This window comes from Mixophyes fleayi, chromosome 3 (assembly GCF_038048845.1).
Source record: "Mixophyes fleayi isolate aMixFle1 chromosome 3, aMixFle1.hap1, whole genome shotgun sequence".
NCBI lineage: Eukaryota > Metazoa > Chordata > Amphibia > Anura > Limnodynastidae > Mixophyes > Mixophyes fleayi.
The window spans coordinates 91,442,476-91,466,357 of NC_134404.1; the positions used below are offsets into that span (position 1 = coordinate 91,442,476).

At 40.0% G+C, this 23,882-nt stretch overlaps 1 protein-coding gene across 1 annotated transcript in view; it reads left to right on the forward strand.

Annotated features, from left to right (window-relative positions):
• Positions 1–904: 904 nt before the first annotated feature.
• Positions 905–23,882, forward strand: part of EIF2A (eukaryotic translation initiation factor 2A) — a 41,344-nt gene continuing 18,366 nt past the window's right edge. The window contains exons 1-5 of the mRNA XM_075201963.1: positions 905–980; positions 4,621–4,690; positions 8,456–8,530; positions 10,708–10,826; positions 17,859–17,958. Of these exons, the coding sequence (XP_075058064.1) occupies positions 953–980; positions 4,621–4,690; positions 8,456–8,530; positions 10,708–10,826; positions 17,859–17,958 (392 nt within the window). The 5' untranslated portion in view covers positions 905–952. The remainder of the gene's footprint in view (positions 981–4,620; positions 4,691–8,455; positions 8,531–10,707; positions 10,827–17,858; positions 17,959–23,882) is intronic.

The window sequence follows — 23,882 nt, forward strand, 5'->3', positions numbered from 1 at the left end:
CCTATTGGTAGCTCCATGCATTTTTGTTTCTTGCCTTCCATTGTGAGACATTAGTTTTTTAGGTTTAATTGTGTGGTCTGTGGCATATGCCTACATTATCTGACCTCAATACTTTAAAATTAAAAAGGAAATAATACGCTTTCCCACTGACCAAGTAAGTGTTTATTGAAACCTAATCATGTAAACAAATAATATTTTTTCTCAGCAACCAAATAAAGCAGAAAGTAGCAGTGTACCACAACTACCAAGAGTAATATCATAATATATATATAGGTTTTAATTAATAGTGTATTATGTTCAGACTAGTATGTCAAGTGTAAAGCTTTGACTCATTTCAAATGATGCCAAACGAGATGGCCCAACTGCATTATTACTATTTATTGATTGATATATGATGAAGGTGCCGTTACTAGGTCACACAATGAAGCCAATCATTATTAAATGCATTTGTACAGCTCATAATAAATACAATATATAGTGCCTGTATGCATGAAACTCCTGCTTTGCTGCTACAAGATGCGACCTTCAAGAATGATTACTGAGTGCCTGTTGCATCTGATTTGTTGTTTTGCTGCTTAAATCACAATTTCCGATCAGCAGTGATGTAAAACGTGATAAATATATAGAATGCCAATCTCTCCATATAGTACTTTTACATTGTAGCCCCCCCTAATGTCAGGAAGAAAGGCCAGCCGCCATACCAGGCATAAGTGTTTCTCTGGTGACTGATAAACAATACGTAGGCACGGAAAGCCTTGACAGGCTGCTAATATTACACGTGTATATGTAGTGACTGGTGGAATCAGCCTCCAACGGCGGAAGGATACCTGTTATACCGGCGGATGTATCTCAGCCCTCAGTCTGCAGCCAGTGATGTGGCCACTAAGGCTACGTGTATCACTCGGTAGCTCCTCCTCCGCTCTACACGTCATCAAAGTCTTTCCGGCTCAAGATGGCGCCTCCCATGCTGCTTCTGGCAGGTCTGTCTGGTTTGTGTTACTGAGATGCCGGCTCTTTCTGAAGCTGAGCCCAGTCTCTTAGGTGGCAGTGAGAGCAGCGAGTTCTCCTCCTAGTTGTGTTATTACATACACCCTGGGTAGGAAGATGTGCACTGGGGCAGCACAGTCATGTGGGCTGCTGTACACTGGGTAATGACTGGCAAAGGAACTATGATTTCCTACTGGGGGACATTTAGTATATAAACTCATTTTAGTAGTTCATTTTATATTCAGCTACGTGGGAGAAACTTTGAAATAAATGCATGGAGTTAAAGGCAATCTGTGAATTTTAATTTCTATAACTTGTACAGTTTTCCTTATGGATGTGGTACCGTAATAAAGGAAATTAAATAGTTTAACTGTATAGAGTGTTATGGTCACTTAATAGGAAGTTGGTAGAGCACCAATCAGAAAGTCACTATTGTTTTACATAAGGTTATGTAACCTAGACATGTGTAGTATCAGAATTGCATATCTTGACACACTGAAGTTTTGATTGCAAATGTGTCACATTGCCACTGTTGATGCAGTCAGTATTAAAATGTGCAGCATTATAGGTGTACTTGCACATTGGGTTTTTTTTTTTCATCCTATCGCAAGGTAAACTGCATATTTTGCTTAAATCCCCCCAAAATCATCATTCATAATTCACAGAAGTTGCTTGTTGTAAATCTATTAGATCAAACTCTGCCATTGCTATAGATATATGAAATGGTATTGCTACATTTAAGTTTTCCAGTGAGCAAAGGCTGGCCTTTAAAACAAAAAAACTCCTATACAATGACTGCTTTTATTTGTATGAATGTTTTTATTTACATGTATTTTTAAACTAGAGCTGTTGTTGTTTGGTTGATGTCACTCTTAAAACATTTTCTATTCATATATTATTACCATTTATTTAAATAGCGCCACTAATTCCGCAGCGCTGTACAGAGAACTCGCTCACATCAGTCCCTGCCCCATTGGAGCTTACAGTCTAAATTCCCTAACAGACAGACACACACAGACTAGGATCAATTTGTTAGCAGCCCATTAACCTAACAGTATGTTTTTGGAGTGTGGGAGGAAACTGGAGCAACCGGAGGAAACCCACGCAAACAGCTCACTCACTGCTCACTGAAAAATGTACATGAATGAAAACCTGCATGGATCAGAAATTGACATTCCTTGAGCTTCCTACTGATATACACTAAATGGGCAAAAATATTTGGACACCTGGACATTTCAATCTCTGTGGAACATTTTTTTCCAAAACCATGGGGATTAGTATGGAGTTGGTCCCCTTTTACTGCTATAACAACCTCCACTCTTCTGGGAATGCGTTCTACTAGATTTTGTGAACATGGCTGCAGGGGTTCACATCCTTTCGGCCGCAAGAACATTAGTGAGGTGAGGCACTGATGTTCTGCCATAAGGCCTGGCTCGCAGTCAGCATTCCAGTTCATCCCAAAGGTGTTCAGGTCAGGGCTCTGGGCATGCCAGTGAAGTTGGAATACACAGTTGGAAGCACACAATTTTCTAGAATAATATTGTATTCTGTAGCATTAAGATTTCCTTTCACCATGACAAACTGCCACAGATTATTATTTGTCTTACTCAAAACTTTACAGGTGGCAATAGGAGGCATAATCCTGGCATCCACCAAACCCAGATTCATATGTTAGACTGCACGATTCATCACTGAAGAACACATTTCACTGTTCCAGAGACCAGTGACTGGGTGCTTTAGACCACTCCAGTCGATTTTTGGTATGGTGATCTGTAGCTTGTCTACAGTTGTTTGGCAATGAAAACTCAACCCACGAAGCTCCCACAAACAGTACCTGTGCAGACGTTCCTTCCAGAGGCAGTTTTGAACTCTGTACAGAGTGTTATAACCAAGGACAGACAATTTTTAGACGCTTCGGCACTCCAATTGTGCAGTTTTGTGAACTCGTGTAGCCTACTGATTTATGGCTGAGCTGTTGTTCCTAGATTATTCCCCTTCACATATTGGCACTTACAGTTGATTTGGGCAGCTGTAGCAGGGCAAAAATTTGATGAGCTAACTTATTGCAAAGGTGTCGTCATATAACAGTGCCACATTGAAAGTCACTGAGCTCTTCAGTATGAACCATTCAACTGCTAATGTTGATTATAGTGACTGCATGGCTATATACTTGATTTTATGCACCTGATAGCAATGGGTGTGGCTGAAATGGCCAAACACACTAATTAACTTTTGGCCATGTAGTGTATATGGTATCTGCTATGTCAGGCCTGAATAAATTAGGAGGCAGCAATATTGTAACTAGATACTTGCGAGCCACACAAACATTCTTAGAGGTAGAAGCCAAGAAAATTGGCATTGATTACATGCCAGCCTGTGCCCCACAAATAGTTACAAACTGTGGTCTGATTATACCCACTTATGTACCAAAGCATTACATATCAGAATGTGTTGTACACTTCCCCAATAAAGCTTCACACAATATCCCATATGTCTTCCCAGAAAAGCACATTGCACAAGCCTACATGCCCTCACAAAACAACAGGGCAGTATCAAACCAATTACTTCAATTTGTGTGCTCTCTTCCATCCACACAGTGCAATGTATTGTGGCAGATGTTCTTACACCAGGCACTAAATTCAGTGCACTGTGGTATTGCAGCAATGTACACTACAGCAGACTTTTGTCAGCATATCCCACTCTTTTATATTTTTTTAATATTTTGTAAAGGCGATCAATGTAAAGCAGTTTCACTAACAATGCTCACAATGTATACCGCACACTGCTGCACTCTGATATCATCATGCAGAAAATGCTGATGTAATTCAGTAAGTCATTGCTTTCACATAAATTTCAAAGGAGTGTGTTATTACTTTTGTTTAATTTCATTTAAAAAATAAAATAAAAAGAAATTGCTTTCCTCACTTATGTGTTGGAAAACAGACTGAGTACTAAAAACCAAGCTTGCTCATTTTCTAGTGCAGGCAATATTCCTTTAGCACATATTCTTTGGTAGTTCTGCAATACATTAACACTTAACTATGCAAGTCGGAGCGAGTCTTCAATGTTTTTTTTAAGTTGGGTACTGTGGAATTGACCCAGTGTTATAGGATTACTCCATATGTGAGTTATATTTTTTTCTACTACCCCTCCCACAACTAGTAGGATCGCAAGGATCACATACACGAGCAAGAGCTTGCGCGGTTCTTCTGCGCTAGCAGGTATAGCCGTCACTTCATCGTGGCTAACAGACAGGAGATATTTGAAAGCAGCCATTTGAATGGCTGCTACGGTTTCACCAATAAGCATCAACAATGCCATTTTGCATTTTAAATAATTTCCCGCTGTTAATTTGCAAAAAGTGACAGTTATAGGGCACTGGAACAAGGTGTAAATCTCCTGCAACAACTGGATTATGTTTATTTTTTTATTCTGTTCTGACTTTCCCCCTGTTTATGTTGTGGTCTTTGTTTTAGGAATAGCACAATAGCACTACTAAAATAATCAGGACCTTTATCAAAGTTAGACATATGTTTATGATGAGATAAATTACTAATTGTTTAATTGTATGCAATTGTACATGACAGGAGTGAGATTGTATTATGTTTTCCTTTTCTTTCTTTTATTTCCTAGTCAGAGGATCTGATGGAATACATTTGATTCAAGGGCCTCCAAAGATTACAAACTTTGATTCATTTCAACGGTATGTTTTCTGTTTAATAGCAAATATATTTATCTTGCTAAATGTACTTTATCTGTTAATTTTTAGTATTCTTGCAAAAAATTTACATTCTGCAAGATATGCAACCCTAAATAAGGCTAGGTACACACTGGAGAAATTTATTTATTTTTTATTAATGTGTATTGAGTGTACAGTAAAATGACAACTAGCTATAATTATGGATGCAGACAATAAGCAATACACGTATAAATAAAACGTTGTGTTTTTTTTTTTTTTATAACACTACACTGACAAAGGTTTATCATTTAAACGGCAGACATATGCTATACGCATTAATGCAGTAGACACCTTCTATTGCTTTACCGCTAGAAGCACCTAATTACTAAATGAGTGACGTGCATACACCACACCACGTGGGACTGATACAGGCATCAGAAATTAACATACACACGCCCCCAAAGGAGTCGCAGCTCGAGGAACTATCGGCAGTTGCTCGTGGATCGATCAGAAACTTATACACACTACATGATCGTTAGGTGGATTGGTCGGAATATATTAAACAGTGCGACCAACCAAATGAGCCGACAATCATTACTTTGGAACGACTGTCGACCATCATGTCACTATAAACACTAACCCGACTTCCGACCGAACAGTCGTATGTTGGCTGATTTGCCCGATTATTGGACGAAAATGCTCCAGTGTGTACCCAGCCTAAGACTATCTGAAAAAGGTGTGTTTAATCTACGTCTGCGCCCTTAGCGTACATCACTTGTATGTCAATGCCTCTGATCATCTTCTCTAAGTGCAAAGGACAGTTAAATGTAAAATATGTACAGCTCCAAGTATAAACAAAAGTTATTTACAACCGCTTGACACTAAATTATCTTTATTTTAAAGGACACTTCAGCTGTAGTATTGGCATTATCATATATAGAATGAAATCAAATTAATATTTTATCACTATTTATGTACAGTCGTATGCTACTATTTTTTTAATGTGCACTCTTGTTTAAAGGAATTTGTTACCTGCAGGACGCCATTGATACTGGTTTTGTGAAATATCATTATTTGCTCATATGTTCATGGGTGGGGTGGGAGGGCTATGTATTCCCCGCCCACAACTCATTATGGGGAGGGTAATACATCAATGACATCTTGGTTGTATGGGATGGGCGTAGATAATATTCATTGTATTTGAAAATGTATCATAAAACAGATTATATTTTTGGATTTAAATATTATTTTATTAATAATAGTATTATTAGTACTCATTTCAATGGGTTAAATGTAAATTCCTAAACCTTATAGCTTTCATCAAAGACGTAATATAATGAATATTATTTTAATAGTCAATTTCTGCAATTATGCAGGAACTGTGACCATGATTAGGTATATTCACAACAGATCGAATTTGTAGAAAAAAATTACTCTGAAATCAAAATCTTAGAAGTGGCTACTAAGGCTAGTTCAATTAATAGGAAGGTAGTTTTAAAAGGAGAAGAGAATTAAAAATAAAAAAAATAATATTTTTATTTTTATTATTGAATTTAATGCTCAACACCAAGCAATAGAGAAATGCCTTAAGAAAAACATTGGGACATTCTCTTCTTCAATCTATTTTGTTGCCACAACCCAGGATTATCTATTGATGAGCCTACATTTTATGTCCAAGTATGTTGCCAAAAAGAGACAATAATGTTGGTTGCTTTAGCTGTTTACACTGTAATGCTTGTTCATTTTAATAATAATCACAGTTTTTTTTCTTCATTCTCTCTCATAATGTAACAAAATGTGAATATAGAATTGGCTTTTTTAAAATGTCAAAGTGATTGTGATTTGTCTTTGTAACATGTAAATGTAGAACACAATATGTAGGGGACAAGTGTTGATTTTGTGGGATTGCAATCAAAATGTTAAAATATTTTTGAGTGTTTTGTGCATACTTGTAGGGATATTCAGATCCAGGAATTCACATTTGTTTGCATTATTTTTAAAGCCTGAGACCGTAATATAAGCGTGGAGTCCATGTAGCATGTTGGGGGGGTATAGTGTGCAGTTTGGAAATGGTCAATAATACAGGCAGGAATGAAGCCTACCTGGTCAATAAATAAATACAATTTATTAGTTACTTATTTTGTATCAGACTGCTTTGGGCTTGCATTTACATGTGCAAAAACAATAATAAAAATACATATTTTGTTCTCAATATTATACAGAACTCTAGTCTTGTTGTGCTAAACATTTATAATGTTGGGTGCAATTGAGATTAAATCTAAATTCTTCTTTCCTTCCCGTTTGATGTTGATATAGAATATGAGCATTATGCTTGTGTTCTATAGTTTTTCCATTATAAAATATGCTATTAAAGTAACAACACAAGAGTTCACTAACAGTGAACCTATACTTCAAGGCAGGTAGTGTCTGAACCCTAGATGGGAATGTGGTCCATTCACACAGACTTCTATTAAAATTAATTGGGCCTAAAATACCACGCATAGTCCATGTCTCATTCCCTGGCTGTATGTGATCTCCCTGGAATGTTACACAATCATCATCATCATTTATTTATATAGCGCAACTAATTCCGCAGCGCTGTACAGAGAACTCATTCACATCAGTCCCTGCCCCATTGGAGCTTACAGTTTAAATATAGACACACACTCAGACACAGACAGACAGGGAGACAGACAGAGAGGGAGAGACTAGGGTCAATTTTGATAGCAGCCAATTAACCTACCAGTATGTTTTTGGAGTGTGGGAGGAAACCGGAGCACCCGGAGGAAACCCACACAAACACAGGGAGAACATACAAACTTCACACAGATAAGGCCATGTTCGGGAATTGATCTCATGACCCCAGTGCTGTGAGGCAGAAGTGCTAACCATTACGCCACTGTGCTGCCCGTAATGGTTAGCACAATAGAAATATAGCCATACAAAAGAGTGCACAAACCTAACCAAACCTATATTGACATTTTAAATATGAATGTATGCCTAATTCAGCACTATCACATTGAGAATAAATCTGACTTTCAAAGGCCAGATACATAAAGTCATATCAAGCACAGGAATAACAACATTGTTTCTGCAATGCTTAAGAAGTGAGCACAGGCTTCCCCTTTTAGTTTTGGAAATGGTCCACAGATGACAAAATGGAAACACTCATATAAATCCATGAAGAGTTATGTTTTGTATATGATGCATCCAGTTCTAAGTATGGGAAAATATTACAACCTTTACATATATTTGCGAGCATTAAAAATATAAGAGTGGGGAAATCCACTTTCTATTGAGTTTAAAGGAAACGAAAATGAGAGTGCATTTTTCTGTGAATCAGTTCACTACTTAAAGTATGCACTTAATGGGCTTACAGGCCAAACTTTTAGTTTACTGAGTAGTAACTATGGGCTAGATTTACTAAGCTGCGGGTTTGAAAAAGTGGGGATGTTGCCTATAGCAACCAATCAGATTCTAGCTGTCATTTTGTAGAAAGCACTAAATAAATGAAAGCTAGAATCTGATTGGTTGCTATAGGCAACATCCCCACTTTTTCAAACCCGCAGCTTAGTAAATCTAGCCCTATGTCTTTGTTAAACTCTCTATTCCTCTTAATCTGCATGTAGATTGATTGAGATCACCATTTTTATTTAGACAGGTGATGAATTGGGCTCTAAATAGCTCATACCTGATGGTGCTAAAAACACGTTTTGTAATCTCCAAGATAAATCTTTATAATTCTGTGTAAATACTGCTGACATTTTGATTTTCTTCTCACTTTCCTAGGGAATGCAGCAAATATTGCAAAATATCTGCTTTTAGCAAGGATGGGAAGCTGTTTGCCTGGTGCAATGGAGAAGTGTAAGTCTTAATACGATAGTGCGACTGTTTTCATTTTTATGTGACAGAACATGCACTGGAATCTGGTAGTATCTTTCTGCAGTAGCTGACCAGGAGATATTGCTTATACCTGTATGTTCAGATGTTGCTGTGTAGGATATGTGCAGAATGTTCTCTGCTTATTTCTATTCACCTCGCCTGTGTTTTTATATATCGGGACATAATTAACAATCATTTTGTCCTTATAAAGTCCTAAAATTTGATAAATCTAATCTCATTGGACAAATAACCCATAACCAATTTCACTTTATTATTTATTCAGCAAAAAATAAGCCATCATGAAAAAGCCACTTGTGGGAAAAGGAGCTACATTCTTACTGCCTCCTTATCAATAGAGAAAGTACATTGATTACTGCTAGTTAAATTATTTGATCTTCAGGAAGTGCTACCACCACTATATATTAAAAATGTGGAAGCTTTGGCAATTTAGTTTGAAGCATTCAGGTTTGTGTTAACACCATGCCAAGGAGATGCAGCGGTGTGATAAATTGCTGCTTCTCCTCCTTATAAGGCAATTTCTAAACAATTTCAGTTGATTATTCTACAGAGCGAAAGATTGCAACTGAAACTAAGGCCATGTGTCCGACAACTGTAGCTTGGCCGAAATTGGATCACGCAACAGGACAAGTAGAACAGAATATATACAACTGTCTGAAAAAGAAAATAACCAAGGTTTTGGAATGACCAAGTCAAAGTCCAGACTCCTAGAGCTGTGCATAAAGAAATGACCCCAAACAACAATGAGCTTAACCAGTGTTGTAAGAGGGAGTGGGATAAAGGTTCTCAAATAATATGTAAAAGACTGATCAAACGATTACATCAAGTTATTTCTTCTAAAGGTGCTTCTACAAGCTATTTAATCACAGGGTATACTTGTGGTTTAATGCATGGCTTATTCTTGTTGACTTATTTTCTGTTGAATAAATAATGAAAAAAGTACAATCTTATGTGTTGTTTATGATTTTGCTTAGCACTAGATGATTGTCCTGATATGTAAAGAAACATATTTGAAAGAACTTACTTCCTCTGCCACATGTCTATAGTTGATCTTTGCAGCTACCTATGTTTATAATGAATGCTGAAATGAACAGTGATATCAGCAGAATACAGCAAGTATTGTCCATGGTCATTCAGATTGCCTTGTGTCCTTTTTCCCAGGAATCTTTGATCCCCACTTTATATAATCCTTTTTTCTTTTTTTTTTCCCTAATAGATTGTACCTTATACCCGGTGATGATATTCACACTAATGCACCCTCACACCTGTCCCAATCTTCACTCTTCCTCCTGTTTCAGCATTCTTTCACTTAGAATGTAAGCTCTCTAATGAGCAGGGTCCTCCATACCCTTTGTTTTCATGTCTGCAGTTATTTTGCGAGCACAAATCAGCGTTTAAATTACCGTAGTAACTTTAATAATGCGCACTATTACAATGGTAACGGTATTAGTGTGCAGGCTGCATTATTCTCAAGCATAACGCTGTCAATTGAATTTCCCCCTACATGTAGCATTTGGTTATTTTCTGTATTTCAAGGCTTTGTTTCTAATTTCCTCAAAACAATAAAACATGGTGGATTAGAATAAAAATTTATGTTAACAAAATTGAGTGCCATTTTTTAACACTTTATTTACATAGTACAGGTTTTAAATGCCAGACTCTTTGGGGGGATTCAATGCAAGGTGAAGTACCGCCAGATATCACTACGATGTCCAGCCGCACACATTGCCACCTATTACGGTAAAGAACTCCGCTGAGATTTCTGTCCAACTCTCTGGGGAGCGAGGGAAAATGAGCGGAGATTTCTTGCAGACATCGCCTCAATGTGCCTCTGTTCTGTATAGTCATTGCCTTGAATTGAATCTCCCCGCTGAGCAGAATTCTCATTTGTGTATTTTTGTGTTGCATAATGGTATCATTGTGGTGTTCTAGTCCCTGTATGTATTACTTAGTCAGTACAGCTCTGCAGGAGATGTTGGTACTTTAGAAAACCTATATTAATATATTAGTGCATTATGTGTTGTCATCTTCTAAAACTGGATAAATGGAAAGCAGATAGCTGTGCGAGGAATAGTCGTGTGGTTTAATTATTAATCCATGAAATCTCAATGACTTTTTTACTGACCTTTTTGTGTTTTCAGAATAAATATAATGAGCACTGCTGACAGCAAGTTGCTGCACACCTTTGATCTGCCTAAAGTAGTTAGCCTTGAATTCTCTCCAAAGAACACAATCCTGGCAACATGGCAGACCTATACAAGTAAGTAAATGTCATCGCTACCAGTTCTAGTAAATGATATGAAGACGTCTGAGATACAGCTTAATAATTTCTCAGTGCTACCTAATGTTTAGCTTTTTATCAGCATGAACCAGATCAGAATCTTTCTACTTGTGGAAATAACATGGTATAAAACTATGCAGTGTAAAATAACTGATCTATGTTTTCTGTTAGAAGTGTAAAGCATTCACCCATGAATGATAATGATATTTTATTCTAATATGTTAACATTAGGAGTTGCTCATTGGACACTGTATGAACATTGTATGTAAGCAAGCTGTCATATGTTCTCTATACATTCCATAGAAATACCTGTACTCTTGCTGCATCAATCCAGAAGAAAATGTAACTTTCCCTGCCCTAATTATTAGATCTCTTTAAATTGGTATGAACTTTGTATATAAATAAACAGTTCACTTGTTTTCCAGCCAGTGCTGGAGGGTGAGGAGATCATAGCTCCTCTGCCTCTGAGCTGAAGAGGATGAACTGGCTGTGAGCTGGCACAGATGAGGTCTCATTCTATACTTTTAATGGGACTCTTGTTGCACTTTTCAGCTGCACTGAGAAGATGGAGATGCACATTCTAGGTGTCACATGTACTAAACACATTTCATTTCTCCTCCCTCTCATGATTAGTTCAAGCCATAAATGAGGCTGTGTACAGGACTTTAATGGCCACACATGATAGTCCATAATACCACCATGTGTGTGTCCCTTCACCTGTGAGGATAATCCGTTCCCTTAGGATAATAAGTACAAATATTTAACCTGGCTATAAATTGCTGTAAAACTACGAAGGATCTCCCTACAGGGTTCCCGCAGCGCATGATGTACTTGGGAGAGGTGCTGGGAGATGATTGCACTCATATATTTACTTGTAGTTTAGTTTCAATTGAATGGAGCGACCTTTAACAGCCGGATACTGGGGAGACTTTTTCTGGGAGATTAATAAATAAATTCAGAACCGCTGTTCAGACTCTTGCACGGTCTAGTAAGGTTGAGCTTTTTTTAATCACTTATTGAGCTTAGCTGAGACCTGATGGGAAATAAAGTAAATGTTCCTCAATGAAAAATGCACATATAACACTGAACCTAACTTGTCTACAAGAAAATGGAAGAAATGTCACTTTCTTGCGGTCATGCACTTCATATAGGACAATTCAGTGAATATTTACATCAAATCTGCCCCTTTCTGAAAGCAGCACAATCGTATAGTAACACTGAGTGGACAGTGCTGCGGATACAAAGCTGCTTTGTATTCAGTCAGCTGGTTCTCTGCAGCCAGGTACATACAGTCCCACTCTCTCCAATTACTTTTATAATTCTTAATGCATGATTTTTTTTTTTCTCTTTCATCCAGTCTGGGGGACACTGCTTACCATGGGTTGTGGAGGGGAGCTCGGGAGTTGGCACCTAGCTAGTTAACTTTAGCACTGCTGACAGACCCCTCCCCTCTACAATCCCCCTGCCTCTTCCTCTTCCTGTCAGTTTTTTCTAGGTGCCCAAAGGAGTTGGGCTGCTATTTTAGTGCTAGTTTATTCATTTATATTTAATTTTTATTTGATTTTTTTCTTAAACTTTTAATCTTTTAAGTACAGAGACTTTTATTTTGAAGGCAGACCTGGGAGTGTGTTCTACCATAGAGAGCACACTCCCAGCCCGCAGCGCAGACATGGCTCTGTCAGATGAGAGCCGAGGGCTCTCACTGGCACAGCCTTGGGTGTCTGGAACAGAGTGACAAGCGGTCTCACGGACCGCTGTCACTCTCAAAGCCTCCCCGATAACCGGCGTTGCCACTGCAGGCATAGGGTTATCAGTTAAAAAGAAATGCCGGCGGCCATCTTGGGTCGGACCTCTGGAGTTAAGACAGGCGGCAAGATGGGGGCTATACCAAGATCCCCCCTCAGTAATAGGAGGGGGCATCGGGGTCAGAACCGCTGCAGGAGACCTCAATCTTTTTGAGGTCTCCATTACTCTGCTATTTATTATTTATTTTTCTAAAAAAAAATGGAGACAGAATATGGAAGAGGGGGAGTTAAAATTATATAGAACTTCCCTGCTCTTCAATTTACGGGCAGTATTCCGGTCTTCTGGAGCAGAAGAAGAAGCCTGGGAACAGAGACTGCCTGGTGGGAGCAATCATCAGGACATGGCTGGTGGACTTCTCTCCTGTTGGCCTTTTGGCTAAGTATTCTTTTTTATTATTAAGCATTTATAAAAACTGTATTGCTTTACTGACAAAGTGGGGCTAGTATGGGTAATATTATAGTACTCTTACTTGCCAAAACGCAAATAACATTGTTTATTTAAAGGAACAAGTGCAACTTTTACTGTAGATTACTTGTTTTTTCTCTGTCTCCTTCAAGTCAATGGTGTGCTTGTGATGCTTTCCTTTGTAAAATGTTAGATAAAGGAAAAGGTCCTATGGAAAAATATTTTACCTGTTATAAATGCAAGGTTTACTTACCACAGTCAGTTTACTCTATAGCTCAGCTTCTCACTAAATCTACTTAGTTATTGACAAGCTCAGCAACACTTTCTTCTATATTGGATAAGGTGGGGGCTCCTGCTGCGGGGAACGGCTGTAGCAGGCCCTTCTCTTTTTCATAACGGATCAGATACATGTCTCGACAAGCTCGTCCAGTTTCTGAATCCACATATTTGGCCCCTACTAAAAGAAATCTGTGTAGATCCGCAAATCCTTTTCTGAGGAATGGGAAACAAAATTTAATCCTGATCAGGTTCACGTGTCTAATCAGGAAAAAAACTGCCAGATATCAGGCCATTGATGATTGCTATTATCGGTAAAGCAGGCCTTGGACCTCCCAGAGTCAGAGGATCCTAGTCCTATAAACAGAAGTCTCGTTAAGAAGGCCAGAAGAAAGGTTATTCGTTTTCCTCCGTTGGTGGAATTGCACAATGTTGCTGAGGGAATATAGAAACAACTTGATTTAAAGGTTTCTATTCCAGAAGATTCTCTTCCTTATATCCATTACAGGAAGAGGATCTGGCTCACGGGGAAGGAATCCCTAGGGTGGATACTCCTGTAGCCCGTATAGCCCCCCATGCTACCTTGCCGGTCCTGGACATTGCAACACTGCAGAACAGACTAACCGCAGAATTGAAGCTCAAAAAAATCGATATTGTAACAGCGGGTTCTTCCTTTAGACCCACATTTGCTTCGGCTAGGGTCCCTAGAGCAATGGAAGCATGGGCAGAGCAGCTGGCTGAGGCCTTGCAGAGCTCATAATTGCTTCACCGGCCTTTACATTTTGAAAGAGGCAGCTCAGAGTACAGCGTCTGTGTCTTCCTCTGTTCAGGCTTCGAAAATTTCAGCAAAACGAATCTTATGGCTGAGATCCTGGAAGCCTGATTCGGAATCTAAGAAATCCCTAGAAACCTTTCCTTTTTCTGCATCAGGTTGGTTCGGGCCGGAATTACAGGGTTTTTTTTCTCAGTAAACGTGTGCCAGGAGAACACCTTTTTGCCAGTGAATGTGGGTAGAGCCCGCCTCCCGCGTTTCAGCTCCTTTAGGCAGTCCTTTCGTGGGACTTCCTTTCCTAGGGTCCAGTCATCCTCCGTCAGACCACTCAAATTTTAGAGGCTTCTCAGTCAGAGGTAGACCCTCTTTCTCAGCTTCATGTCAGGCCTCCAAGGTTCAGTAGAAGCCTGCACCCTTACTGCCATTCTGCCCACCAGGAGGTTGGCGAGAGGGGGGGGGGGGGGGGCGCGGCGCCTGTCTCTTTTCTAGAACAGTGTACAGCGTCTTCTCAGGATCCCTGGGTTCGGGGCAGTATAACTAGGAGATACAGGATAGATCTCTTGGGTCCTGTTCCGCATGGTCTCTTTGTAACCCTGCTAGCTCGAGTTCCACAAAGTAGGCGGGTAATACAAAATTGGATCGCCTCTCTTCTTTCAGCATGAGTTATTTGCAGGGTCCCAGTAATCCAGAAAGGGAAAAGCTTTATTCAAACCCTTTTTCTTGTCAAGAAGCCGTACGGTTCCTTTCGACCCATCTTAAATCTAAAGAACCTAAATATCCACTTAAAAGTGGGTAAAATTCGGATGGAATCCCTGAGGTAAGTAATAAACAGATTGGAAAGGAATCAGTTTATGGCCTCCATAGACATAAAGAACGCATACCTCCACGCTCCTGTCTGGAACGGTCATCAGTCTCGACTGAGATTCAGAGTGGGGGCCTTTCACTATCAGTTTAGGGCTCTTCCCTTCGGCCTCTCCTTGGCTCCAGTGGTTTTTCACAAGGAGGAACGAGAATGTCGTTAATGGCAGCTTGTCTTCATTCAAGGAGAGTTCAGGGCATGCCTTAATTAGACGATCTTCTCATAAGATCCGCCTCAGAGATTTGCTTGCAACAGCACATGTCCTTCACATAGCTTTCCTCAAGAGCCATGGGTGTTTAATAACTCAGGGAAATCCCAGGTGATTCTGCGCCAACGCAGGATCTTCCTGGGACTCGGCATGAACACCAAACAGCAGAAAGTGTTTCTGCCAGAAGAGAAGATCAGGTCGGTTCAGAGAATAACATCGCAGGTCTTGTCCTCTCCCATTCCTTCAATACACTTGTGCATACGTCTCCAAGGGAAGATGTTTGTCTCCTTCGAAACGGTCCCCTTCGGTCGTGCTTATTCTATGTGCTTGTAGTGGGATCTCTTCACAGGAGGGTCGGGATCCCACCTACATTTGGAGCGCCAGAAGTTTCTCTGTCTCCGGATACGAGAAATTTACAGACACCAGCCTGAAGGTTGGGGCGGTATCCCTTCATCTCCGGCTCCAGGGTCAGTCCAGGAGTCCTCTCTATCCATCAACTTATTAGAGTTGAAGGCAATCCTTTTGGCCCTTCGGGGGGCCCGAACCTTTCTCCAGGGTCCTCTTCTCAGAGTTCAGTCCATCATGCCATGGCTGTGACATAGGTCAACAGACAAGGAGGAATGAGAAGAGCAACGGCAATGCGGGTATCGGCTCAGATATTCGCTTCGGCGGAACAGTGTGTTCCAGCAATCTCGGCTGTGTGCATTTCAGAAATAAAGAAATGGGAGGCCGATTACTTTAGTCGCAATGCGATGATGCCAGGGGAGTAGTCCCTCCATCCGGAAGCTTTTCAGTCTCTGGTTCAGAGGTGGGGCTACCGGATATAGATATCATGGCCTCCATACACATCAGGAAGTTTCCCAGGTTTTGCGAAATTCCCATATTTCCTTGAGTACTCAGACGAGTGAGGCAAGGCGGTCTGTCGGTAATTCTGATAGCACCTGCATGGCCGTGGCGAGTGTGGTACGCGTACATAATCTTTATGGCAGTAGGGCAAGAACTTCGTCTTCCGCACTGACAAGATCTTCTCCTTCGGGGTCCTTTTCATCACCAGGATTTACCTCGGCTAAATTTAACCGCATGGCTGTGTAGCCAGGCTCTGGAGGGCTAGGGTTTTTTTCCCCCTAGTGTAGTGAACACTCTGCTATGAGCTTGTAAGCCTGTTCGGCTCGCATATATCGTCGCCTTTGGCGAGCCTATGTCACAGGGTGTGACAATAGGTCTTGTCATATGTCCTCTTTTCGTCTTATCCGAATTCTGGCCTTTTCTTCAGGATTGTCTTGAGGCAGGTCTCTGCTTAGGCTCCTTAAAGGTATAGGTTTCTGCCTTTCAGTTTCTTCCACCTGAAGTTAGTAGATATGCCAGACATCAGGACCTTTCTTCAGGAGGTCTTGCATATCTAGCCTCCTTTCACTTCTCCTACAGCACCATTGGATCTTTTCCTGGTGCTTCATATGCTTACAGGGTTTTCTTTAAATCCTTACTTTCGGCAGATTAGGTCTCTAACCTGCAAGGTTATGTTTCTTTTAGCCATTGCTTCCGCTCGTAAAAGTTCAGAGTTGGGATCTCTGTCCTGTCGACAACATATTTGATGCTACATGAGGACAGAGCGGTAATCAGAACTCTCCCTTCCTTTGTTCCAAAGGGTGTTTCAGATTTTCTTTTGAGCCAGCAAATTGTGGTTCCGGTATTTCGGACAGCTTCCGTATACACCTGTCTGATCAGGTGTATACGGATATATATTATATGTGGTTAGGGCTCTCCGCTTATATGTTAGAGAGCTTCCCAAATTCGGTGTAACGTGTTTCTGTTTGTCCTTATTGATTCTCATAGAGGCTGGCCAGCCTCTAAGCAGTGAATTGTGAGATGCATTAGGTCAACAATTACTCAGGTTACATCAAGGCTAACCATCCTGTGTCAGAGAGATTTAAGGCCCATTCCACCTGGGCGGTGGGGGCGTCTTGGGCAGTGAGAAGTGGGGCTTCTGCAGACCAGCTTTGCAGGGCAGCCACCTGGTCCTCTGTCCACACCTTTACAAAATTTTATCAGTTTAATGTATTTGCATCTGCGGATGCAAATTTCGCTCGTAGTGCTCTACGAGCGGGGCTTTCAGAGTGGTCCCTCCCCTAGGGGGCTGCTTTAGAACGTCCTCATGGTAAGCAGTGTCCCCCAGACTGGATGAAAGAGAAAAGAGGATTTATGTACTTACGTTAAATCCGTTTCTCTGATTCCGTCTGGGGAACACTGCGATCCCTCCCTTCTGCTTTTTTTCTGTGTGCTTTTGGTTGATTGGCCTTTTCTCCTTGGGGCTTTTTAATTAACTGACAGGAAGAGGAAGAGGCAGGGGGATTGTAGAGGGGAGGCGTCTGTCAGCAGTGCTAAAGTTAACTAGCTAGGTGCCAACTCCCGAGCTCCCCTCCACAACTCATGGTAAGCAGTGTCCCCCAGACGGAATCAGAGAAACTGATTTAACGTAAGTTCATAAATCCTCTTTTCTTTACTGGAATAAGAATATCTTGTATAATCTACTTGCAGTAAAAAATGTAACTTGTGAGATATCCAGAGCATGTTGAGTTTTCCAAATGAACTACAAACCCGAGATTGTGCTTGAGACCATTTGCCTTATTGTTACTTTGTTGTATATATTCCCAGTGTTTAAATCTCCCTCTGTTTGCTCCGTATCAGCTGGAAAAGATGGTGTGGCAGGTGTGCCCAACCTTCAGTTGTACGACCTGAAAACCGGGAAGTGTGTGAAATCCTTCATCCAGAAGAAGATGGAGAATTGGTAAATACCTGGCACAAAACATTGATCAATGTTATACTTGGGATCAGTTATCAATAGTAATTAGTGGAAACATATACAACAATAGGAAGGTAGTTCTCACAATGCAATGGATAAAACAAAAATATATTTAATATGTAGGAATGTAAAAGTGTGGGTAAAATTAACAGTATTATTGTTTTCTTTAATGTAAAATGGTTGTTTAAATGTAGAATAAAATAAGTTGAAAGAAGCTTGATAAAATCCTGTGAACCGACATAGGTATAAGGGGCTTGGTTGTGTGGCAAACAGAAATATTTTTATTTTCACAGCATCACAGATAAAAGAGAAAACAAATAAGAAATCTAAAAACTTAAAGTGTACTTGGATAAAGTTGTTATGATTACTGTAAGAGATTTTGCATGCCGGGCTCCACACCAATTCCAGGTAGTTATGGCGTAAATACAGCATAAAGCATGTGGCAGAGTGAAGTCAATTGAGGTTATTACACTGCATAATGTTACGTACACTGGAGTGTAGCAGTTGACACTATACTGTCATAACATCCATGTTCACATTATTAAGTAGCAAGAACACTGTTATATGTAAGCATGGAGTGTCTGAGGCCAAGGGCTCAGTTCTTGTCCAAGGTCCCTGTAGCGTATTGGTACTCAAACCATTTTGTATTTAGTTACGAAGTTTCTGCTGGCATAGTCAAATCGCTCATGTCCAATGATCTCATTGCTCAAGGCCAGAAATACATTGTAACAGTTTTAAACAGGCGCTATAAAAATAAGGGATGCAGCTATTGTTTCTTCTAACGTGTAATACCCAAAAGCCACGTTAAAAATCAATAACTGAATAATATAAAGCACTGAAGGAACACTCAAGCGCTTCCTTTTCACAATCCTATATCTCAATAGAATCTTAATAGATATAATAAGTACATTAAACTTATCTATTCTTTATAGTGGAAGTCCTTTTCAACATATAAGTCTTGCAAATAGCAATAATAAAAAAATAAAACAATAAGTTCCTCCGTGTCTTGTATTTAGCATCACCATGAAATTCTCCCTCCTATCGTTTCTCGTGTATGGAGTCTGTAAAAGATCTTTTCTCTATGGAACTCTCTCCCTCGCACAATAAGACTCTCCTCTGGTCTACAAACTTTCAAGCGTTCTCTGAAAACCTACCTATTCAGACAAGCTTATATTATTCCTCAACCACCCTCTTAACCTCACTACCTTTATCCTGTTACTGCCTGTTACACAATTTCACACAAGACAACTACCCCCTGACCAACATTGTTGTGTGACAGGATCATTTAGCTTATGAGTCATTTTACCTTTGCAGTCTGGCTGGGCCAAGATGCAAAATGTATACTTAACCTCATGTGTCAATCTCCCATTGTCCCATAGATTGTAAGCTTGCGAGCAGGGCCTTCTCACCTTTTTGTCTGTTTTACCCAGTTTGTTTATTATGTTTGTCCCCAATTGTAAAGTGCTACGGAATATGTTGGCGCTATATAAATAAATGATAATGATGATGATATATCTTCTGTTGTAAAACCAAAGAATAGAAAACTCCTATACACGTCCTCATTAGCGGGCTTATATGAAACAGAGGGAGAGAACAAACATAGTGTAATTCCATTTAAATCAACACAGAAAACTCGAGAGTAATAAAATTTAAGCTCACATTTAATGTATGGTGAAAAACACACAACTTAAAATCCTCACACTGTGAGAGTAAACTCGTACCAGATCTAAGTGGTGATAGGCATTCACCGCACAAAGGTTGACGCATCTGGATTCTTGTCTTCCCAGTGGATGATTCCTAAAGAGTAACTCTCCAGGTGAACCTGCCCTGCACAAGGCCACCCATTTACGGAAACTCTGTTCTTCCGATGCCATCCAAGATCTCGATAAACTTTCTCTCACTGGTTACAGTTATCATAAGTATTGGCGCACCAGATCTGCTCAGGGATAATCCAAATATACATTCCCTGCAGGTGACATAGCAACAGTCTTCCGTATACACTCCGTTCCGACATTCCAGAAAGTTTGCACTTATGGACACTCCCACAATTAATACCAAAAGATCCCTGCCTCACACCCGCATATTCTGGTATATGACAGTAGTTGTGCCCCCACTAGCAAGCGTGCACCATTGTGTAATCCCATTCCTTATTTGAAAATACATCATGGTCAGGCTCATTATAGCCATAGGGCAGTAAAGCCATCAGAGAGCAGCTCCCATTGCAGATATAAGGTTGAATTATTTTTTTGTAGCACAGCATTTTGGAGAATTGTCTTCGTAGTGACAATGGCAGTTGGGTCATTCCATGAAAGTTCAACCAGGGGTGTCCAGCACCCATCTCAGATTTGTTCAAAAAATTTTTTAGTTAAGAGAGGATGTCAAAACAACTATTTCTGCCAAATATCTCGACTGTCTGACAATTAGTTGATTAAATATTGATTTTGTCAATTCATTAAATAATTTACTAATTGCGGCTTCTTTATCCAGTTTATTTGAAGTATCATGGGTGTTTATTTAGGAATCACCACAAAATGTGGACCCCAAAGGTCCACAAATTCAAATATCCAAACCAAATTACTTTATCTGCATCATGTTTTGCGTTACGGCAAAAACACACGTTTTTCGAACAGAAGGAAAAACGCCAGGTTCAATTGACATTAGGGATCACATTTTTGAGGGGGGGTATTTAAAAAAGGTATACATTACTACCACAATAAAATCAGCAGGGTACTCGGTTTCATTATGGAGGAAAAATATGAAGTTGATGCTCGATTACTGTTGTACCGCATACGTAATTAACACAAGAAACCATGAAATTTAAAACCTTTAACATAACTTAAGTCCTTAACTGAAGTTGAGTCAACAATCTCATTATTCCAGGTTGCAGATCACTTTTTGAATTAAATAAATAACAGGTTCTGGGCGCTGATCAGTGTGAGATATATGGCAGGATGGATAAGTGAAATAGGATATAATAGATGTTTATTGTAACATGGTTTACATGAAACACATTCCGGCCGGAAAAAAAATTGTGCATGCAATGCACTACATAGTGTAATAAAGGCACATGGTATCACAAATGTATCACAAAAATTATAAATTGATAAAATATTGATATATATCACAAAAAAGGAGGTCACAAAAATTGTATATATGTGTGTATACAGGAGCTCAAAAGTAACGGATAACAATGGAAAAACAAATGAAAGGTAAAATCACGGAAAAAAGACAGTCCTGGCTTAACATAAAGCCCGCTATGTAGGCATTGAGCCCTTGTGGATATAGCGTTAATGATTGAGAATGTTGTCCAAAGAACCAATGTGTATCCAAAGGGTTAAACAAAAGGTCCAGGGTGACTTACATATTTTCGTTCGACAGAGAAGGTTTGTTCACGGGGCGAGGATTCCTCCTAGGATGCGGCAGCGTCTCTTGTCCCTCGGTTGTGGATTTGAGAGAATCGCAGGCACGCAGCCTGTGTATACAACGGAGGTGGCGTGTGTAACGTATGCACGCTCTCTTTGATTCGCGCCCAACAAAAACCTGATAAGATGATTCAGATGAATGAATGAAAATCTAGCATGCTAGATGAATGGTCCTTGGCTGGAAGATTTATGTCGCTATGTATCCAACGCGTTTCGCTCGTGGCTAGAATGCCGGTGAGCTTCCTCAGGGATGGTGTGTCAGTGCTGGTCTTCCTCCCAGTATGTTTATATATAGTCCGGATGTTTGCAATTAGGCATCAGTAATTTCACATGATTGCCAGGGGCTCAGCTGGAGACAATGAAGCGAGTATGTCAAAGGGATGCTTCTATATACAGATGAATACTCGCAGTTCATGAGTGACATTATAGTATAGATCTGTGTCCGTGGTGGGTATTCCAACAAACAGACAGAACAATCTCACAAATAAATTGAAACAATCAATTGAGTAAATTGAATAAATTGAATCTCTGGATAGTTGTAAAGTACCAGTAATAAAACATGGTTAGGTCTGTTCATGAGCACAATTCCGTATATCCCAATATGAACAGTTGATTCATGAGTCTCTTTAGTCGGTAGGATCAGTGAGTAAGTCTCTGAGTAAATATAATATATGCCAGTAATGAGGCCTTGTTATAGGTATACCAGTATGGTAAACCTTATTGGATGGTAAGTGTGGTCTTACACTAAAAGTGGGAAAAAATGTATGTATAAGACCTATGACAATTGTACATATATGTACAGACTGATCATAGTTAGTTATATTTGAGTAAAGTGGCGGGGTTAAAGCAATAGATATAGTGGGGATCTACGAGTTCAAAAAATATCCCAAATCAAAATCTATATTCAGTCCCTTTGGAGTCAGGGTTTTAAGATTAAAAATCCACCTGGCTTCTTCTTTCGAAATGAGTGACACATAGTCACCACCTCTCCATGGGTTAGTGACTTTGCAAATCCCTAAATACTGGAGGGTGGTATGGTCATGATTGTGATGTTTGAGGAAGTGGGCAGATACGGTGTGATTTTCTGACTTATTCCTAATATTGCGTAAATGTTCAGAAATTCTGACATGTAGTTTCCGAATGGTGCGTCCAACATACTGGAGGCCACAAGGGCACTCCAGTAGGTAGACCACACCCATAGTGTCACAAGTGATTTTGGTTTGAATTTTATACGATTCCCCTGTAGTGTTGGACCTGAAGGTGGTAGTGGGTTTCAGTCCCTTGTGGTTAGTCATTACACAGGCCTGACACCTATTACAGAAATAGAAACCCCCACTATTCTCTCCGAGCCAACTTTTTGGTTTTTCTTTTTCTTTCTTTGTTGTGGGAATGCAGCATTTAACTAATTTTGTGTTGAGGGAATCAGATTTTCTATAAATGATCTTAGGATGATCTGAGAGGATGCCCTTCAGGTGGTCATCCATCTGCAGTATATGCCAGTGTTTTCTTACAATCTGCTCAAGTTCCCTGTGATTGGAACTGTACTTGGTGATGAATGCAGGGGGTAATGGATCATTCGTATTTATATTTGGAATTTTGGATTGGAGTAAGGTTTCCCTTTCTAGCCCTTTGACTTCTTCAAAGGCCATGTTGACAGTGTCCCTATCGTAGTTCCGTTCAAGGAATCTCTCTTTCAAAATTGTGGACTGTTCCTCGTATAAGGCCAGATTGGAACAGTTCCGCCTGATGCGGGTAAACTGACCTTTGGGAATATTGGTGAGCCATCTTTTTAAGTGGCCACTAGTGGCTGGAATATAGGAATTACAGTCCACCGGTTTTAGGAATGTTTTAGTCTGGATGTGATTGTCTACTATGGCTATGTCTAAGTCTAAGAACTCCACCCTGGTGTCACTAATCTTAGCAGTGAAACGGAGGTGGATGTCATTTCTATTGAGATAATCAAGGAACTCTTGGAGCATGTCCATGCTTCCCGTCCATATGCACAGGACGTCATCAATGTATCTATACCAACCCAAGATTTGTGAGCTATATGGGTTGTTTTGCCAGATGGTGGTATTTTCCCAATGGGCCATGAACAGGTTCGCGTAACTGGGCGCGAATTTCGCGCCCATTGCAGTTCCGCGAACCTGCTCATAGTAGCCTCCATTGAACCAAAAGTAGTTGTGGTGCAGAGTAAAATTGATAGCCTGCATGATAAATTGAATTTGCTCAGGGGGGATGTCTGTCTCTGTGGAGAGGATGTGTTCGACGTGCTCACATCCTGTCTTATGATCTATGATAGTATATAGAGAACAAACATCACATGTCATTAGTAAATATCCAGTTTGCCATTCTATATTCTGTAGGATTTGTAGAACGTGCCTGGTGTCTTTTAGATAGCTCCTCTGGTTGCTGACTGCCGGTTGTAAAAAAGTGTCAATGTAGCTGGAAAGGTGTGTGGTGAGGGATTCTATTCCAGAAATGATG